Below are 20,576 nucleotides of genomic sequence, written 5' to 3'. Positions count from 1 at the left end.
GTCTTGAAATGAATACATACATACGTACAAGAAAATAGAGTTAGTAAGATGGGCTCATTTGCTACCATGCCTGATGACCTGAGTTCCAACCCCAGAAACCTACATAGTGGAAGAAAAGAACTGACTCCTTTAAGTTGTGCCATGACCTACACAAGGCCCATGTGTGCCCACAGGCATACATACACACAATAAACAGAACCTACAATCTAAAGCCTGTGTTATCTATAGCACTTATACTTCCCCTTTACCAAAAACAGTAAAACCTAAAAAGGAAAGTAGACAAGTAATCCCACAGAGGTTGTTTCAGACAAAACACTTACACTTTAACCCAGGAGTTTAAAAAGTTTCCTGGAAAAAAAATATACCTGAACTGAGTCCTGGAGGTCAAACAGGAACTAGCCAAGCAAGGAAAGAGCTGAAAGGAAACAGAGCATGAAAGCAAGGAAACTAAATTCAGTAAAAATGCATTAAAGAATTCAAGGGAGACAGCAAAGGAAGAAAAGCTTAAAAGGCTGAGGTAGGACAGGTCTATATTCAAGGTTAGCCTAGGGTACATCTCAAAATCCAGAATTGCAGCACTCAGGACACAGAGACAGGCAGATCTCTGTGACTCCAAAACCACCCTGGTATACATAAGAAATTTCAGGACAGACCCTGTCTCAAACAAACTAGGCAAGAGAAAATGTGAGTTATGACACCCCATGTTACAGCTCAAACTCTACCCTGAAAGCAACAAGAAAGCCCTGTAGACCTTTCAACTGGAAGGACAATTATGGGTATTACCCAGGTCAATGGTACCGCCAATGCTGACCATTCCATTTTACAGAACTATCCTGAATCCTACTCTATACTTTGAACCATGGTTCTATCCTATGCACACATGTACAAATACTACATAACCAATACCAAATGGCCAGAAATAGTCATTCAATCTTGCTAGCAGCCATTGGAAAGAGAAATGGAGGGAGGGAAGGCAAGCAAAAGAACTGAGTCGAAGAAACTGTTTTGTGAGCATTCAAATCAAAAAAATCCTAGACTGCAAAAGACTTTGCTCAAGATCAGAAAGCAAGGTGTTGGCATGGTAATGGCATGGTAGTTACAAAAGACAGAAATGGGAAATAAATGGAAGCTATAAGACAGAAGAGGAAAAGATTGTGTAAAAACTAATAATAATGCAACAACTAAACTAACGTAAAATGTAGGTCTTAGTGTGGCTAGTAACAGGCACAAATCCTAGGTCCTACTCACAGCACTGCCATAAATTAAAGTTAAATGTCTTCTGCTTCTAACTTCACAGGTCCTTTTCTTACGTCAACTTGTTTCATTTTTCTTGGGTTCCCTCTCACATGTGCATGTTTGTTTTCCAAAAGCACTCCTTAACTACTTAAGATAACCTGAGTCTCCTCCTTGCAACTGAATGAGTCTTAAAATATTTTAGAACACTTATTTTGACAGCTGAGAAAAGAATATACTTGAAAATATGGTGAAACCAACATCAGAAGGTAGAAAACAAGACCACTTGGAACCCATCACAGAAGCCTAAGTAAGGCATTTGATTTCATTTAAACTAAAGCGAATACAGGAGAAGAGGAACAACAAAGATGTAAAATATTTATCATGATAAAGAAGGTACAAGGCATAATGACAAACTGGACAGACAGAATAGAGTAAAAGATGATTTTCATGGGTTCCTGAAACTTCATGAGAACAGGAAGGTGCCATTGCCATTCATCAACATCAGAAATCAAAATCAACTGAGTTGCAGTTTCTGTCTACTCTGTTCCTAGTTTTGTGGGGAAGAGAGACAGAGACAGTTCTGTATTTTTGGATTGGAGTACTTACAAAATATGACAGCATGTATGTGGTCTATTACCAAGTGGTTTACAGAGGTGTAAAGCAAAGACAAGGGTTCTACAAGTCGTATAATACCATGCTTGATTCAAGTTGATGTATTTTTAAAATATCTGAAAAGACTGTTTTCTTTAAACTGCTGATATACCTAAGAAATTCAATCGTTCAAATTTGAAAAAATATTAAAATTCTTGGTCAACCTTATCCCAAACGTTCTGCACTTCTTTGAAAATATTAAAGATTGAACAAATATCTATATAATTGCAAATGATTTAAAGAGATGCAGGGTTATATTACTAATTTCTACCATAGTTATATTTCTTTTAAAACATGTAAAATTTAGCTGAACATAATGACACACATCTGCAGTTCCAGGTCTTCAATTAGGTCTCCTAAGCAAGATCAACTGAGCCCAGGAGTTCAAAACACACCAATAGCCATGTACAACGCATCAAGATCATCATCAAGTTAAAAAACAGAGTAAAACAAAAACATTTAATTTATACCATCTCCTCAGAAACTATATACTACTAAATTAACTAAAGAAAAAAGTGTTTAAACGCCATTAGCCCTCTGTGGTAACACCTATAATCTGAGAATTTAATATGCTCAAGACTTTGAGACCAAACAAAGCTAACGAGAATTCTAGAACAACTAAGCTAAATGAGAAAACACTATCTCAAAAAATAATAAGACTGCAGACATAGCTCAACTGATAAGAAGTATCTGCCTAGGTACATACAAAGTCCTTGGTTCAATCCCCAGCACTCCATTAAACAGACATGGTAGCACATTCATGATATCCCAGCATTCCAGAGGTTAAAGTTAAGTAAGGAGTTCAAGGCCAGCCTGGGCTACATAGAGAGTTTTGAGGTCAGCTTGAGGGTCTCTCGACCCTGTTACAAAATGTAATGATAGTGGTGGTGAAGAGGTTGTTCAGAGGTTAAGAGCTCAACCTGCTCTTGTAGAGGACCCTAAGGTTCCCAGAACCTATGTCCAGCTGTCTCCAGCTCAGGTAATTTGGGTATGCTCTTTTGGCCTCCACAAACAACACACTCAAATACACATAAGCACACACAGATACTCTAGTAAACAAAAATAAAATTTTAAAATAGTAACAGTAGTAGTAAAAACAACACAGTAGATTGTGATTTTTTTTCACTACTAATAACTTTTGAAGAAAACTCAATCTAGATATTTATGTGCTTTAAATAATGAGTTTCTGCCTGAAATCTTTTCCTTCTAGCTATACATCTTTGCCTTGAAAATTTACTACTGACATAGAACTTGATGTTATGAATTTCTGCCACAAATTCATCTACCTAGTAGCATTTAACATGTCACAACTAAAAATTAAATTCTTCATCATATGGAACATCACATGAGGGGAAAGACTGGCACAATGTCTACGGTTTTGTCCTCTCTGTATCCTTTTCCATCAAACCACGAAGACTTGTCAACTACCAATATCCAAATTCAGAACAATTATCACCCTTCTAATATATTTCTGGCTTTAGCTTTATTCTACTTTTTAATCTGCTTCTAAAGTGACTTTTAAAAATACAAACTGAACATTTGGTCCCTTGCTTCAAATCTTTTAACAATTTATATGATAAATATAATTACAATCAAAACTAGTCACACAGCTGTAGCTTAAGAGAGTCCATGAGAATTTTACTTTAGATACAATTCTTTGTATAGGTTCAATACAAATAGAATTATCAGAATTTTTTCAAATCATGAAAATCACTTATGCATATAATATCTGATACATTTAGAATAAAAACTTGCAGTAATTTTTAGAAAAAGAACTAAAAATAAATCCAAGTCCATCAAAAAGGAATACTATCCAACCAGTTAATGAGGCTCTTCCATGAATACTATTGCTGAATGATCTCTAGGACTTAGCACTATTACGTGAAAATGAAACCACTTGTGTATAGTTTGTGTGTCTTTAAAATGTCAGCAGCTATAAGCTTATAAACGCTGGAAATGTCACATCATACCAGTTACAGAAGCTGAAAAATAGAAAATGAATTGCTGGAGACTGAAGAGAGACTTTTTACTACACTATTCTTCTAACCATTTTGACTTCTAAATTGTGTCTCATTAGTATTTATAACATAATTTGGTTTTTCTCCCTAGATTACCCACACTCGTACACACTGAAAATGTTAAAAAACTTAAATACTAACTACAAAAATATTATCCTCAACCCTTATATAAATATTAAAATTATATACTTAACATTATGTTTCCTTCTTGACATCTCAGGAGTACAATTTCAACAAACGTTTTATTCAACATTTTATTACTACTGAGAAAGCTGTTAATAATGACTTCAGTACTGAATGGCATGTATACTTGGTCCTTGGAGAAGACAGCAGCACTGGGTGGTAAAAATTACTAAAAACATTAGCTTTCAGGGATTAAGAAGCTATAAATTCTGTTTTTCTAACAAGTTCAGAAACAGTAAATCCTAAACTCTGGTTAAAAACCTATGTATCTGTATAAATCTACAAAGTGTTGAGACAAATACTGCATGAAGAGTTACTTATCTTCGTTGGTGTAATGCAACTTAATCCTTACAGAAGCCCCAGAAGTGTCAAGATTTAGACTGGTTCTTTCGTTTTACTGAAGAGACAAGATGAGGAGCAAGCAGTTTGCCCTTGTAACAGCACACATGCCCTCCTCTCTGGGTTTCCACACTTTTTCCTCTCTTTCCCTTTCTGCATCCAGCCCCGAGGCTCCAAACACGGGTCTCGGTCTTGACTCCTTAAAACCCAATGGAGTGAATACACTAGACTAAGTAAATAATCCCTTCAAGTTTTCCTGGAAATTTCCTTTCAACTGGATCCCGACTGGGTAGAAAACAGGTAACAAGGTCTGCTTAAGAAGAACAGGTCTTCTAGAGAAGCTACACCAGGGCAGGGAGGCGATCCAGCACTCTGACGGTGATTTGAAGGTCTGACCAGAGACCTACTAGGTAAGAGCATAATGACATTGGGGCTATCTGAAAGCTTGTGTGGGTAGGAGGGAAACCTAGCAAACCCGGCTGGACCCCTATGAAGGCTCGGGTAGCGATGATTCGTAGGAGATCCAAAGATCTGGGACGTAGCAATGAATTGGAAACCAGTAGTGGCCTCGGCTCCCGGACTAGGATCGGCTCAGACATAACGGTGTCTAGAGGCTCCCAGTCAAGAGTCTTAAGAGAGTCTAAAGGGGTTCTAGCAGGAGGTGGAAGGGAGCCGGTGACAGAACCGCCACGGCCGCTGGTGGACAGAATGGTGTCTGGCCAATGAAAGGTATGGGAGAGTAGAGTCTGGGGATGGAATCCGGGCAGTACTCCGGCGTTCACCAGGCTTTAGGGGCAGAGCTGCTGGCGGGGCGGCTCCGCCGGGGCGGGGCGGGGCAGCCCTCCGGGAGCCAAAGAGCCGAGCGGGAGACGTGGGCCGGGCCAGGCCAGGCGGCAGGGCCGCTGGGCGCTGGGGCGGGTCTTACCTCTGGCTGCGCCGCGGTGGCCACCACAGCCCCTTCCTCTTCGGCGGTAGCCGCTCCCTCCCCCTTCGGTTTCCAGGGTCAGGCCGGAGAAAGCAGAGGCCGCTGCCGCCGGAGGGTAGGATGGTTCCTCGAGGGTGGGCCCAGCCGCCTCAGGGTCCGAGAGAGCGGCGGCCGCGCATCCCCCGCCCTGTCAGAGAGACTCCGCCCGGCCTGGGCAGGCACATCCCCCGCCGCACCCCGCCCAGAGAGCACGCGTTGGAACGGCCGCCTAACCCGCGGTCTCTGCTTTTGCCCGTGGGACCCGTATCTCCGCCGCAGTCCCTCCCAGTCCTGCCAGGACTTTCCGACAGCCACCGCCAACTGCCTCCGCGTCCCCAGTCCGCCTGGGCCTGCGCGCCCCCGACCCCGCTCACGCGGCCCCGCCCCGCGCGACTCTCCAGCATCAGCCGAGCAGGCGCGCGCGTACTTACCTCCCACGCCCCCTGCTGCCAAGCCCGGGACAGCCCCGCCTGGCCCCGCCTCCGCACGTGATGCCGCCGGAGCGGGCTGCGTGCGCTTGCGCGGACACGCCCAGTTTCCTCCACCCTCCGGTGGCTCCGCCTTCCCGTTTCTTCCTCACTTTACGGCTGTGCGGAGCTCTCTGTTAGAGTCTCTACTGCGAGATAGGAACGTCGTAAAGCCGGAGAGGCAAACTCTCGGTTTACGACCTTCGGCCTCACTTTCTGGCCAGTACAGAGATCCCTGAAGGCTGGTTGGGTTGGTGAGGCCTGAGGAATAGGTAAGAAGCCTCCTCCCTACTTGGGTTTGTCTCAGTTTGTGGAAGCTGTGGATCGTTTTGCGGTCCACGCAGACACTAGCGTATCGGAGCCCCTTCCCCATTCTGTGGCTGGGTTCCCAGCGCCGCCCCTTGTCCACACACGCACGCCCCTCCCCCCAATTGTTCCCGCCCCCGTGTCCAAGTATTTCTTTCCATTCATTCCACAGACTTTTCACTGAGTTGTTTCTGTGCTGTAAAACCCAAAATATTAGAGGAAAATGGAATAATCTCCGCTGTCCGATGCGCTGTGATGTAGAAAACAAAGAATCCGCGATTGTAACACAGTAAAATAACACGGGATGGTCTGAACACAAACTGGGAGTCCTTGATTGTAAAAGAGGACTTTTCCCAAATGACTCTCAGGCCTGTGGAGAACTTGTGTTAGAACCCCGGTGAGCCGTAACTGGTCAGAAAGAAAATGGGAGAAGTAGGGAATGGCTCATACGGAAGCATGTGACAGCGACCTAGAAGAGTAAAAAGCTGGAGGATTGGCAATACACCTAGTAGAAACCGCATAGGTAGACTTCCGTTTGAAACAAACAGACTATGTGGCGAGTGAGTTTAATTAAGGCCAACCTGGAGTAAATAGCAAAATCTTGATCACAAGGGGTAAAACTCACTATAACGAGTGAAAGAAAACCCGATGCAGGTGCAAAGCTGTTTTTAAAGACGACCGATTGCCTGAGTTTGCTGGCCTGTTAGCTCCTGAAAGAAGGCAGCTAGATCGCCAAATGGGAAGCCAGTCTGAGCCAATCCAAAGGGGGGAAAAAGGCATATCTGGTGGTACACGCCTTTAATGTCTACATTTGGGAGCAGAGGCAAGCCAGCCTGGTCTGCATAGAGTTTCAGGCCTGCAGGGGATACATAGTGAAAACTGCCTCAAAGATTAAAGAGTAGTTTAGCTCAGTGAGTAGAACAACCACTAGATTCTGGGCTCTGGGTTAGTCCTGACTTGGGGGCGAGGGCTGGGGGAGAACAGCAGGAGAACACGAGCTTGTCTGTCCATTAGAATCACCTGGGATGAAAAGGGTAGAGTCCGTCAAAGGACACGGAATGGCGTGAGGAGTGGTGGGAACAGACAAGAAGCTGCGGGAGTTGATTTCACAGGCTTAGAAGTTGGAATCCTTTGACAACACAGAATTGAAGATAAGATGAGAAGCTTGAGCAGAATATTGAAAGAACTGGGAGAAGGAAAGCCGCTTCCACGTGCGTGGGAGAGGAGGGCAGGAAGTCTGCACCTAGTGCTTCGCGCAGTGCTCTACCTCTGAACTCTATCCCCAGCTTCTTTGCGCTTTTTTTGCTCTTGCTTTTGGTTTTTAGACCGTAAGCTTTCGGATCCTCTTTACATCGGCTCCCAGTTCTGCTTCCCATCTCCAGTCCTGATCAGATCCATCTCAGCTACTGACCCTTCCTCTTCCTGGGAACCCAGTTTTATAAGCTGTATGTCCAGGCAGAGCTCAAGAACCATCTACATTTTTATCCCCTCCCCCAAAACAGAGATGAGCCAATTATGAGATTCTATGTCCAACAGCCACTCCCCCGACATTCCTCAACACTCTGCCTTGACAATTGTGTCTTGCTCATTTATTAGCTCAAGAGCAAGATACAAAGATGTTCAAAACAATCCTCTTACAGTCACACAACATTGGGGAAAACGGGCTTCTAAACAAAGAATAATTCACTTAACAGAAAGCTGTCCACGGTGACGCTGAGGAAAGCATAGCAGCTATGTGTTAACTAGGGTTAATCAGAAAACCTGTCTGTCTGCCTCCAGATAAGAGCACTGTCTGATAAGGCTTAGTTTGGAGGAAGAGTAGGGGTGGGAAAAAGATGAAGGTGATAAAATGTGAATATATTATGAGGAGCCTTGAAATCCTTGTTACCGGACCTAAATTATCTACTCTAAGCAATTAAAAAATATAAATGGCAAAAATCTCTCAACCTCTTACAGTCTAGATGCCTTTGGAAGTTTGGTTTGTCAGCCTGCTCTCAGAAAATTCACTTAAATGTATACAATAAAATACATAGAAGTAAAAAAACCAACGTTAAGTACTTAAGCACCTTAAGATATGTAGCATACTTACAGATGTACTTCTTTGCACGTTAAGTAGCATGCAGCAACAGGCCTAATTATACAATGTGAAAAGAGTAATGAATATAAATTATATTGAGATAACCTGCAGCAACGTAATATGATGTGAAAATATCAGATTTTTAGCGACAAAGACCGTTAATACTACATTGATTGCCTACAATTATTGAAGAAAATGCTACCTCTGAGCCAGGATGAATTGTAAATAAGGTTTTTTCCCCAGTCCAAGCTCTTAAAACCATTGAATTGTAATCACACCCAGCTCTATGGATCCCCATTCAGAACCCCCCAGTGTGATAGTTTTAGCAAAAATGTGGCATAGTAGACCTGAATTTGGGAATGATGATTGTTGGGGTGAGGATAGAGACGTGGTCACTTTTCTGTTCCCTAATAGCCAGAACTTTTCATCGGCAATAGCCTTTTGGCTATTCTAGAAAATAATCCATGAAGGAAAATTGGAGCCATTGTTAGAAAATACGTATGACAAGCTGTAACTTCTGCTTCATCTGAAAGATAATGAAATGTTAAAGTTTTGGAAGAATATGATTACAGTTCTATTTGAAAAAGTTAATGCAGAATAATGCCTTAGTTGTCAAAAAGAGAAGATAGAGTTGGTGTCATGGCAAAGACTCTTGATGCCAGCACTGAGGAGGCAAAGGTAGGTGGATCTCTGAGTTCAAGACCAGTCTGTTCTATAAAGCAACTTCAAGACAACTAGGGATACAAGACCCTGTCTGGGGTGGTGAGGTAGAAATCAAATGACTGGCTAATAAACTAATTGTGAAAAAGTGTATTGACACTTGAGGCTCAATAGGGTATTATCTATCTGTACTCCCAGCACTTGAGAGGGTAAAGCTGGAGGATCCCAGAGAGCTTGAGGCTGTTGTGAGACTCCATCTCAAATAAACAAAACAACACCAGACGAAACCTCGGTTGGAAAAAGCACACACATCCCCAGTATTCGTCACCTGGTATCTTGTGTGACCGAGAGGTAAGCCCGGCCTTTAGTATTACTAGTTCTTCCGTATGGCTAGTACTTGTGCCAAGCAAAGATATTAATAACCACATGCTCAAAGATTAATAACCACGTTAACCACATGCTCAAAGATATGAATAAGTTTCTTGATCAGATTACATCTATACATGTGTGTATACATGTTGGACTTGAAGTCAAGACACTTGTTCTCATCTAAAGCCCTACTGCCCTCCACAAACCTGATCTCATCTGGTTTCAGAATCGAAGCAAGACCAAACCTTGTTATTTACTAAGGTGGAAGAACACTTCTCTCACCAATCCTTTCAACCCCTAAAAGGAGTAAAACTAATTAACGAAAAGATCCTCAAGGCCCAGATAACCATCTCCTTCAGACACCAATGAGTGTACCAACTTACTACTTAAGTCCCAATTATGTGCTTATTAAGTATAGTTAAAATGTGAATTCGGGGTTTCAGAACGACTAATCAATCAGTAAGTAAAGTTCCTTAACTTCCAAAGCCAGGTTTTCTGAGAAGCCATCTTCTTTAGCATAACTTGCTTGTACTGACTCTCTGTTCAACGAAGACTAAAACCTGAAGCTCTGTAAAGTGTGAGGTTCCGATGTTCGTCCCCTTGGGAAGGTGGGGGATGGGAACAAGACTGTCTTACATTGGAAATAATACTAAAAGTTAGTGAAGCCTTTTTAAGAATTTCATTACTTACAGAAAAGTCTCTGTAAGGTCCTTTCTCTAGCTTCCAATTAAATGGCTACCTCTTCCATAATTATCTGTTCTAAAGGTTATATCATAATTATCTGTTCTAAAGGTTATATCATACTTTGGACACCGAGAAACCCTCAGTTGTGTCTCAATTATAGCTATTACCTTGAGAATATGTATTATAGGTTCAAAAGTCCTACCTTCTCTGGTGGCCAATGAATAAAACTCTCAGTGGGGTCTGATAACTCAGTTCCTACAAAACAGAGGCTAGGGAATTCTACCCTTAGCTCTTTTTCTCACAAGTGTTTTTACATTAGCAACCAAATAACTCAAAATAGCTAGCCCTACTCCATATATGATCCAACCTTGGCCCAATACTGTGTAAGTGGCTGGTTGGTGGAGGTTGTCTGGTTTGGTGGTGGTGTTGTGTTTTTTTTGTTCATTTGGGGGTTTTGTTGTAGTTGTTGTTTTCTGGTAGTTGGTTGTGTTTGTTTAAAGATTTTATTTATTTTATTTTATGTATGTGAATACACTGTAGCTCTCTTCAGACACACCAGAAGAGGGTATCAGCTCTCATTACAGATGGTTGTGAGCCACCATGTGCTGGGAATTGAACTCAGGACCTCTGGAAGAGCAGTTAGTGCTCTTAACCACTGAGCCATCTCTCCAGCCTGGTTGTGTTTGTTTGTAAGGCAGAGTCTCATTTGTATCCCAAACTGGCCTTGAATTCACTGTGTACCTGAAACTGACCTTGAATTGCTGATCCTCTTGCCTTTACCTCCCAAGTGTTAACATTTAAAGACAAATTGCTAAGGCAGAAAGTCCTAGATATCATGACTAGATCCCATTAGAGTCCTTATTTTAACACAAAAACATAATTTCTATTATTCATTAGCTATTTACCGAGGCCCTACTATGTGCTGTGTAACTCCAGTAATTAGTTACCTCCTCTCTACCAGGCTTTGAGTTTTACAGAAAAATAACATTAAAAGATATCCCAGGCATGGTGGTGCACACCTTTAATCTCTATGAATTCAAAGTAAGCCTGGTTATCTAGAGAGTCTAAGGCAACCAGGAATAAACGGAGAAACCCTGTCTCAAAGAAAAAAAGACCCAGGCATGATGGCATCTGACTACAATGCTACCACCTAAATGGTACAGCAGGACAGTCAGTTCAAGGTCATCTTAAGCCCCTCTGCAAATTGAAGGCCAGTTTGGGCTACATGAGATTCTGACCCCCAACAAAGGATTTAATAGTACTTTATACATGCTAAGTTTACATTAAAGGCAAGGAAGAGCATGACAATCATAAACTGTACTCTTGAAGTCAAAATGCCAAGTGGTGAATAAAATTCCTTTCATGGTTCATAGCATTTTATGTGTGTGTGTGTGTGTTTGTGCATTTAGTGTCCTGTGCATGCTTTGCAAATGCTTGACCACTGTGCTATATCCCAGCCTTTTGTTTTTGTTCTGTTTTGTCTTGAAACAGTTTGCTAAATCGCCTCAGATTTGGGATTACAGGCATGGGCACTATGCTCAGCTACAAATATTCTCTTATTTACTTTGGTGAACCTTTCTCTAGGAGAAAATCTTCAGTGTAGAATTGCTGGTCTTAAGGATGTATATACTTGAAAAGTTTAAGAGCTTCTGCTTAAAGTTCTTTTCTAAAAGAGTTATAATTTCTCCACCAGTACAGTTTCCTTACACATTTTCCCTGTAGTAGAGATTATTGGTAGTATGTATGTTTCTCCCCATAGGGTAAACTATCACCCCAACAGGAAAAATGAGATGTATGTTTTTGTTTCATGCGTACAGGTGTTTTGCCTGTATGTCTATATACCATGTGCATGCGGTGCCCACAGAGGCAAGCAGAGGGTGTCAGGTCCCCTGGAACTGGAGTTTATAAGCTGCATTGTAGGTACTGGGAATCAAACCCAGATCCTCTAGAAGAGCAGTCAGACCTCTTAACTGCTGAGCCATTCTCCCTGGCCTTGTATTTTAACCCCATTCTCTTCAGTGATGAAAATGGAAAGCCTACTGGCATTTTCTTAATTTTATTTTTTTCTCTATTGTATCTTTTCTTTCTATTGTATCTTTATAACTTAGATCTGTTTTGTTAATTTTTGTCTTTTCATTTTTCCTTCTTAAGAACTATTTCCTTATAAACATTGCAGATACATGGTTTATATTATGTTATTTCCTTATAAACATTGCAGATACATGGCAAATATTATCTGTCTTTATCACTTGACTTTAAAGATTTGTTTATGCTATATTTTTATGTCTGTCTTACACTTTTGCAGGTATATCTGTCATTCTACTTTATAGTTATGGGTTTATGTGTTTTTTTTACTTACATGGAAGGCCTCTTCTACAAGAATGAAAATTATCATTGTTGTGTTGGTTTGAATGGGAATGGTACCCAGAGGCTCGATATTTGAATACTTGGTTCCCTGTTGGGGAAACTGTTTGAAAAGGGTTAGGAAATGTGGCCTTGGAGGAGGAATGTCTCTGGGGGTGGACTTTGGGTTTAAAAAGCCTGTGTCATTCCCAGTTAGCTCTCTCTCTCCCTGTGGTTATACCGCATAGCTCTCAGCGACTGCTCCGTACCATGCTCCCTCCCTGTTGCCATGCTCCCTGCCATGGTCCTGGCACCTGATGACATGGCACGGAGGTCTCAGCTAACTCCCTGAAACTATGCCGTAAGGAAATTCTTCCATAAGAATGCTGGCTCATCACAACAGGAGGAAGGCGACTAACATAAGCAATACTTTTAGAACTTAATATTTTAACTTTCGGTTTTTCACAGTTGAAACTTTTAAGTTTTTGGGGGGCTAAAGAAGTAAGTCATCATGAACCTAGACTAGAGCTGAACTCATGATCTTCCTGCCTATGCATCCTCGGTGTTAGAATTATAGGCATGTGCTACCACACACATCGGCTGAGAACTCATTTTTAATCATTTGAAGTCCAAGTTTATCTTCTTCATCACCCTTACAGACCCATTTACATCTCAAACTGATAAAGAATGGCATTTGGGCTGGAGCGATTGCTCAGTAAAGCACATGCCACAGAAACACAAGTACCTGAGTTCACATCATTAACAGCAGCATCCAACAGCAGGCGTGGTGGGCACTATAGTCTACCTCTTGGTACAAAGTTAAGAGGGTCTCTAGTTCTTGCTAGCCAGCCAGTCTAGCCAAGTCAGGGAAATCTAGGCTTAGAGATCCACTCTAAAAAGTAGGTGGTCAGCCATTAAGGAAAACACCCAACATTGGCCTCTGCCCTCTACCTACACACACACAAATGAGCACACACATACCAGGACATGAAAAACTCACATACAAACACTCCTATATACAACACACACAAAAGGCTTCTTACTGCATAATCTTACTTTCTTAAATATAAAATTCTTTTTTTTAAATATTTATTTATTATATATAAGTACACTGTAGCTGTCTTCAGACACACCAGAAGAGGGCATCAGATCTCATTACAGATGGTTGTGAGCCACCGTGTGGGTGCTGGGATTTAAACTTCGGACCTCTGGAAGAGCAGTCAGTGCTCTCAACTGCTGAGCCATCTCTCCAGCCCGTAAAATTGTTCCTACATTAATTTTTCATATTCCAAGAAGCCTATAGCTATATAAAATAGCTATATAAAATTAGAATTGCTAAACTGCCTAAGCTTGCCTTGAACTTTCTCTGCAATTAAGGCAGGCCTTTAATTTACCTCTTGCCCAGCTTCCATGCACCAGAAGGGATTAGAGGTCTGTACTGTACCACCAGGCCTGACAGGCCCAGGCTATTTTAGCCACTGGTAGCTACTTCTAGTTATGAAATAGCAAGAAAATGTTCGTGTTAGAATAAATTTCAAAGGATCATCTGGTCTGTATCCCTGATCCAAAGCATAACAAAGGGCAAGCAAGATGGCTCGGTAGATAAAAGCACTTGCCTCCAATCCTGACTGAGTTCAATCCACAAAAGTCTCACTTGGTGAAAAGAAGAACCAACTTCCAAAATTTGTCTTCCCCTGACTTCCATATATATGCTATGCCATGTATAACCTCAAACATACACTAAATAATAATTTTAAATAAGTTAAGAGTGAAGGCCCAGCATGGTGGAGCACCCCTTTAATCCCATCACTCAGGAGACAGAGGCAGGCATACATCTCTGACACTGAGGCCAGCCTGGTCTACAGAGTTAGTTCCAAGAGAGCAAGATTACACAGAGAACCCCTGTTTCAAAACAAAACAAGAAAATTTCCTTTGTAATAGTTTTGTGTTTTTAAGAAATTTACAGAATAGAATTCTGTATTTTACTTAGGTAAAAATATCTACTTATTAAATCTCTCCAGTTTGTGAAGCATTTTAAAAATATACGACTCAATAAAATCTAATCTCTGTGGTTATGAGAGTTGTATAGAACTTTGGTAATTTTTACTCACCTACTACCTTATACAAATCTCCAATGTTTTAGGGTTCCATTTAGAGGAAATATCTAATACTGGGGGAAATAAAAACAAAGATTGAGCTTTTTTTTTTTTTTTTTTTTTTTTGAGACAGGGTTTCTCTGGGTAGCCTTGCCTGCCCTGAAACTCACTCTGTAGACCAGATTAGCCTAAAACTCAGATTCTCCAGCCTCTGCCTCCTGACTGCTGGGGATTAAAGTTACTTTTGAACCATCTCCCCATCTCTGGATGTAAAACTTTTGATGACATAATAGGAATCTATTATAACCTTATGCCTCAATCTTTATCTCACTGATATTTCTTCATTTTATACTGACATTTACCCTATGATAAAAGCTGTACACTAATAGTGTCACCTGAAAGAAGAGGAAATTGTGACTTAATGAAAGTAATTTCTGTTTCACACAGTGACACAGAACAAACCTGTAAACATGTAAGATGGAAGTTTAGAGTTCTTTTCCTGGCCAGAGCGTTTGGCCTAGTTAGTTCTGTTTTTCATTTGGAATTCAGGCTGTTGAACCTTCATGGTCATACTATGTAAAGTCAAATCAATCTTTGATCTATATACTTGATTTTTAAAAATTTGTGTCTATATAGGTCTGTGTGTGTCTCTCTGTGTGTGTGCACAGGTACAGAAATGTGAGCGTCAGACCCTTTGGAGGTAAAGATTTCTGTGATCTGCCCAAGAGAACAGTGAGCACTCTTAACTGCTGAGCCATCTGTCCAACCCCCATTTGTGAATTTTAAAACTCAGAAAAAAACACAAAACTTTTCCCGCTTTCAGGTACTGGGGATCAGACACAGGGCCATGTACATGCTAGGCAAATGTTCTCCCACTGAGCTATCCACAAAAACTATTTGAATAAAATCTGAGCATAATGGTGACTCACTCAGGAGAATCACCCTAGGTTAGGAGCAGTGTTAGACTAAATGGAACCTTGTAAGTGAGTAAATAAATAGGAGAAAATGCTTTCCAGTATGTAGAGTATAACTGGAATAGACGGAGTGTCAACAGACACAGGTTAAAAGTTATGTAGATGGTAGGTGGTGACAGACCAACACCATGTGAAGTCTTGTATCACTTCCTCCAAGGTGAGGCAAACTGTTTTGGGTACTTGTCTTACAGGCTTTTTTATATCTGTAACTGGCTACTAAGCTGGGGTTGTAGAGAGCTAACAGCTCAGATATTTCCTAGGTTGTATATCCTGACATTCACCCTTATTCTATAGTTGTTGATGGTATAAAACAGTGGTTCACAACCTTCCTAATGCTGTGACCCTTTAATCCAGTTCCTCATGTTTGGTGACCCCCAACCATAAGATTGTTTCTTTGCTATTTCAAAACTATAATTTTGTTGTTAGTAATTGTAATATAAGTATCTGATATGCAAGATATCTGATATTCAACTCCCAAATGAGTTGCAACCCACAGATTGAGAATCTCCGGTATAAAGGAAGACTGTGACGTGTCACTTGACACATATGACTAACCATTCCCTTTATAGTCAGATAATCTCATATCAAGTCCAAGCACCTAGGCTCCACCTGCACTGACAAACTGACCACTGTCATTTGTCTTCAGCCTTAATATTAATAGGATCATTTTCTAATCAATCTTATTTCAACTTTTACATCTGTCATAAAGAACATATAAAATATGGTATAACATGTTTTCTTTTATGAATATCTCTTGAGAAAAAAATGTCAAAAGCCTGAAGTGATAGCTCATGCTGACAGTCAACTCTTAGGAGGCTAAGACAGTCACTGTGAGATAGAAGCCAGCACAGGCCGCATAGCAAGTCCCAGGCCATCCTGGGCTACAGTGTTAGACCCTGGCTCAAAACACAGACAACAAAACTATTAGATATTAATACAAAGGACACTGTTACATCTCCTGAGTAAGCATTTTCTTTTTACCTGATGGACATTGTGAATATTTAACTTAACTCTGATTAGCTGCCAAAAAGCTTTGAGCCATAGCTTACCCAGAACCACTGTGTTCTCTGCCTCATTGACTTCACTCTAGACTCGTTTGTCTGAACTCTGGTTATTCTTTCCTCTTCATCCCCACCCCCAGTTCTCGTGCTTTCGCACTGGGTGTAGAGCCCAGGGCCTTGCACATGACAGGCGAATGAACTACCACTGAGCTGCTCTCCTAGCACTGTTATTTTTTTTTTAATAAAAACTTAATTTGTACTTGGAATTAAACTCAGAACCTCTGGAAGAGCGAGCAGTCAGTGCTCTTAACTACTGAGCCATCTCTCCAGCCCTCAAAATGTTTAATCTCTTAATTTATGACATTCTATGTATTCAAAACTATATTTAGTCTCTCATGAGCAGCCTCATGTTGTTTTTGAAGTTTTTCAGTTTATCACATGCTGTGTGTATATAAGCCTGTCATCACCTCATTGTACTTTATAAGATACTGATATCATTAATCGCCTCATTTTACTTTAAAATTTTTTTGAAAGATATCTTTTGTATACATCGTTTTGTGGTTTTGGTTTGGTTTATCAGACAAGGTTTCTCTGTGCAGCCCTGGCTTTCCTGGAACTGGTTCCGTAGACCAGGCTGGTGTCAAACTCAGAGATCCACCTGCCTTGCCAACCAAGTGCTGTGAGCTAGCGGTATACACCACCACTGCTCAGCTTTGTTTATGGTTTTGTATGGTTTTGGTTACATGGAATTGGTTATATCAAACTTGTATAGCTTTTTGAAGTATAACCAAATGGTAAAAATACTTGATCTAATGATTAGGATTGGTTAGATTGGTGTCATAATTCTGTGTTCTTATGCTTTGGTTTTTTTCTTTCGATCTGCCTGTGACCCTTTTTCTTTGTGTGAGTGTGTGTGTGTGTGTGTGTGTGTGTGTGTGACCCTTTTTCTGCTCTGTGGTTTTAGAAGTACTGCTGAGTGGCCAAGTCAGTGCACAGCAGTTGACCACTGCCTCAGTTGAGTGTGTAGGGTCAAGTAAGCCATCTTCTACACTGCAGATTTGCCTTGTTAGCACAGCCTTGGCTGTTCACATGCATATTAATCCCAGAGACACCTTGCCGGTGTTTCCTCTAAGTTAACCAACCTGTTATTTTAAAAAGTGAATTATGGGTGAGTATTTTGTTTCCAGCCCCCATGTGCTTTAACTGGTTTATAGTGCTAGTAGGATTTTCTGATTGGAGCTAGGGTGTCATCTAGTTGAAAGCATGAGCATTAGATATATAGCTTTTTAACTCTGAGTTCTGCACTTATTTGATGCATTCCTTTAATCCCAGCACTCGGGAGACAGACATTAATTTAAAATTAATGCTGTAATGGAAAGTATTTCATTCACCTTTAGTATAAAGATAATTTGCTGGGGTTATCATACATTTTCCTATTATTCTTCAATGGACAAGATCTCATGTCCATTGTTATCATTTTGAGACAGTCTCGGGTAGTTCAAGCAGACCTCAGACTCACTATGTAGCTAAGATTGACCATAAACTCCTGATCCTCCTGCCCCTCCCTCCCAAATGTAGGGGTTACAGGCATGCACCCACCAGGCCTGACTATACATATTTGTAAGAGTTAGAATGTGTTTACTGCTATGGATTTTAGCAGAACATCAGTTATAATTCTAACCAGTCTCTATATTTAAATATAAAATTAAAATTCAATATTGTCTCTGAATTATATTATTTTCATTTTAATTATTCATGTCCAGTACATAAGCTAAACTTTTTTGAGTGTTTTTGTTTGTTTGTTTGTTTGTTTTCTTTATTTATTTTGGTTTTTTAAAACAGGGTTTCTCTATGTATCCCTAACTGTCCTGGAACTCAACTCTGTAGACCAGGCTGGCCTCTAACTCAGAGACCCACCTGCTTCTGCCTCCCAAGTGCTGGGATTAAAGGTGTAAAACTGTCATATTTACCCCAATCCTGTAAGAATAGCTACTATTTATAACCCAATATCACATTCAGAAGTAAATACTGTCTTCTGACTCTCCTACAGCTTCTGGAATTTCTGAGAAGCCCCGCTCAACACAAGATGGACCCTGTGGTCTTGAGCTATATGGACAGTTTATTGCGACAATCAGACGTCTCACTATTGGACCCTCCGGGCTGGCTCAATGACCACATTATTGGCTTTGCCTTTGAGTACTTTGCCAACAGTCAGTTTCATGATTGCTCAGACCATGTCTGCTTCATCAGCCCTGAAGTCACCCAGTTCATTAAGTGCACCAGCAGCCCTGCAGAGATTGCCATGTTCCTTGAACCCCTGGATCTTCCCCACAAAAGAGTGGTATTTTTAGCCATCAATGATAACTCTAACAAGGCAGCCGGAGGTACCCACTGGAGTTTGTTGGTTTATCTCCAAGATAAAAATAGCTTCTTTCATTATGATTCCCATAGCAGGAGCAACTCAATCCATGCAAAGCAGGTAGCAGAGAAACTGAAGGCTTTCTTAGGGAGCAAAGCAGACAAACTGGTCTTTGTGGAAGAGAAAGCCCCAGCGCAACAGAACAGCTATGACTGTGGGATGTACGTGATATGTAACACCGAGGCCTTGTGTCAGAATCTCTTTAGACGACAGCCAGAGTCCCCATTGCAGCTACTCACCCCGACATACATCACAAAGAAGAGGGGAGAATGGAAAGATCTAATTGCCAGACTTGCTAAAAAAGCGAAGTAGCTACTGAAGAATGCTTGTGATGTCTGAAGTCTGGTCTTTCTGCCTTTCTCTATGGTGACAGCCTCAGTGCCTGAGGGGAAAACACTAGTAGATGAAAGTTTACTATTCCTGCTTTTTTATTGTTCTGAAAGAATGTCATCCTCTGCGTTCTCTGAATGGGAAGTTTCACTGTAACCTTGAGCAGAGCAGTACATTTTGTGAAAATGTCTTGAACTTACGTACCAAAACCTTAAAAACAAAGCAAACAAACAGAAACCTCATTACACAGTTTCACATAAGAGTCTTCTTTTCCGTTTTGGCCTCCCTTCCTTGTTGGCTTATTCCAAAGAAAAAGATGTTCTGAAGCAAACGTGTAATCTGAAGACTTGTGCAAGGAACACAGCAGAAGAAGCATCGCCTCTGCTTCACAGCCATAGCAGAGGCACCCTGCTGGGAGTCGGCCATTACCCAGCTCCGCTCAGGGCCTTTGATTTATAAAAATGAGCATTCTCTGGTGCAGAGGCTTCCCCGTCTGCAAATACTTAATAAAGATGACTTGAGCTCATCTTTATCTATTTCCTGGAATGCTTTAAGTACATGGAACTTCATTAAAATCCATGGCTGTGGGCTGGGAACACAACTTTGAGGAAGAGCGCCTGCTGTGGTGTGCTGAATGCCTTGAACTCAGTTTCAGTCAATTAAAAACACAAAACAAACAAACAAAAAAAAAAAAAAACCCACCTGCTGGCGTGTGGTGCATCTCATTTCCTTCAGTGAGTGAATGACTCAGCTCTAGATGATCATGACTTTTCTTTGCCTTGTCTTTTACATGTACATAGTCCCTGCCTTTATCTAACATGCTTTGGCTCTAAAACTCACAGTTGATAACTAACCAAGAATAGCTGTTATTTCAGACATGTTTCTACTTTTGGTACCGATAGCTTTGACATTAATCTAGCAGAACTGTTTTCAGTCATGTTGTGGTAATCTCCATTGTATTAATGACCTAAAACAGAGGCAGTTATTTTTTAAATATAAAGGAAGAAAAAGTCACCTTTCTCAAATTTAATCCATAATTTTAAAATACGGAACCAAGACTAAAAAGAAATACTATCCACCAGAAAACTATGGATACATTTTTTTAGTTGTTTCAAATAATTTATACAAAAAGTTGACACACTTTAATTAGACCCCGATAACAATGCATATGGGATATAAAACCCAAAGATGTGATCCACCCACTGAAACTGACTTCAGCTACTTCTCCACTCTAACACTGACCCTGGCCTTCATGACCCAAAATAACTTCTCCAGTCAGCAGTACAGAGGTGGCTACTCAGTTCCCTGGAGCCAGGAAGGGGAAGATGGTAAAAGTGTAAAAGTACAGGCTGCATAAGCGGCTTCCATGTATGGGATCTGAAACAAGTTAGAAAAGCAAAACCCGGGGGGAGGGGGCAGGAGGGTCAATGCAAGTTAGTCTGTTTCAAACCAAAAGACC

At 41.0% G+C, this 20,576-nt stretch overlaps 2 protein-coding genes across 3 annotated transcripts in view; one reads left to right on the top strand and one right to left on the bottom strand.

Annotated features, from left to right (window-relative positions):
* The window catches only part of MYO9A (myosin IXA), a 158,315-nt gene extending 152,842 nt beyond the window's left edge, over window positions 1–5,473 (bottom strand). The window contains exon 1 of the mRNA XM_080929818.1: window positions 5,353–5,473. The gene's annotated coding sequence lies outside the window, so the exon portion shown is untranslated. The remainder of the gene's footprint in view (window positions 1–5,352) is intronic.
* A 611-nt stretch (window positions 5,474–6,084) lies between these two features.
* Window positions 6,085–19,857, top strand: SENP8 (SUMO peptidase family member, NEDD8 specific). Of its 2 annotated transcripts, XM_080930298.1 has the most exons (3): window positions 6,085–6,130; window positions 9,100–9,252; window positions 18,419–19,857. In XM_080930298.1, exon 3 carries the CDS (start codon window positions 18,455–18,457, stop codon window positions 19,097–19,099), a length of 645 nt encoding a protein of 214 aa, XP_080786424.1. In that variant the 5' UTR covers window positions 6,085–6,130; window positions 9,100–9,252; window positions 18,419–18,454; the 3' UTR covers window positions 19,100–19,857. The 2 variants fall into 2 exon arrangements, with proteins under 2 accessions (XP_080786424.1, XP_080786425.1); XM_080930299.1 differs by lacking the exon at window positions 9,100–9,252 and having other exon boundaries at window positions 6,112–6,130.
* The last annotated feature ends 719 nt before the right edge of the window (window positions 19,858–20,576 follow it).

This window comes from Micromys minutus (assembly GCF_963924665.1).
Source record: "Micromys minutus genome assembly, chromosome: 16".
NCBI lineage: Eukaryota > Metazoa > Chordata > Mammalia > Rodentia > Muridae > Micromys > Micromys minutus.
Note: the sequence above shows the minus strand (reverse complement) of the source record. Positions and strands in the feature narration are given on the sequence as shown.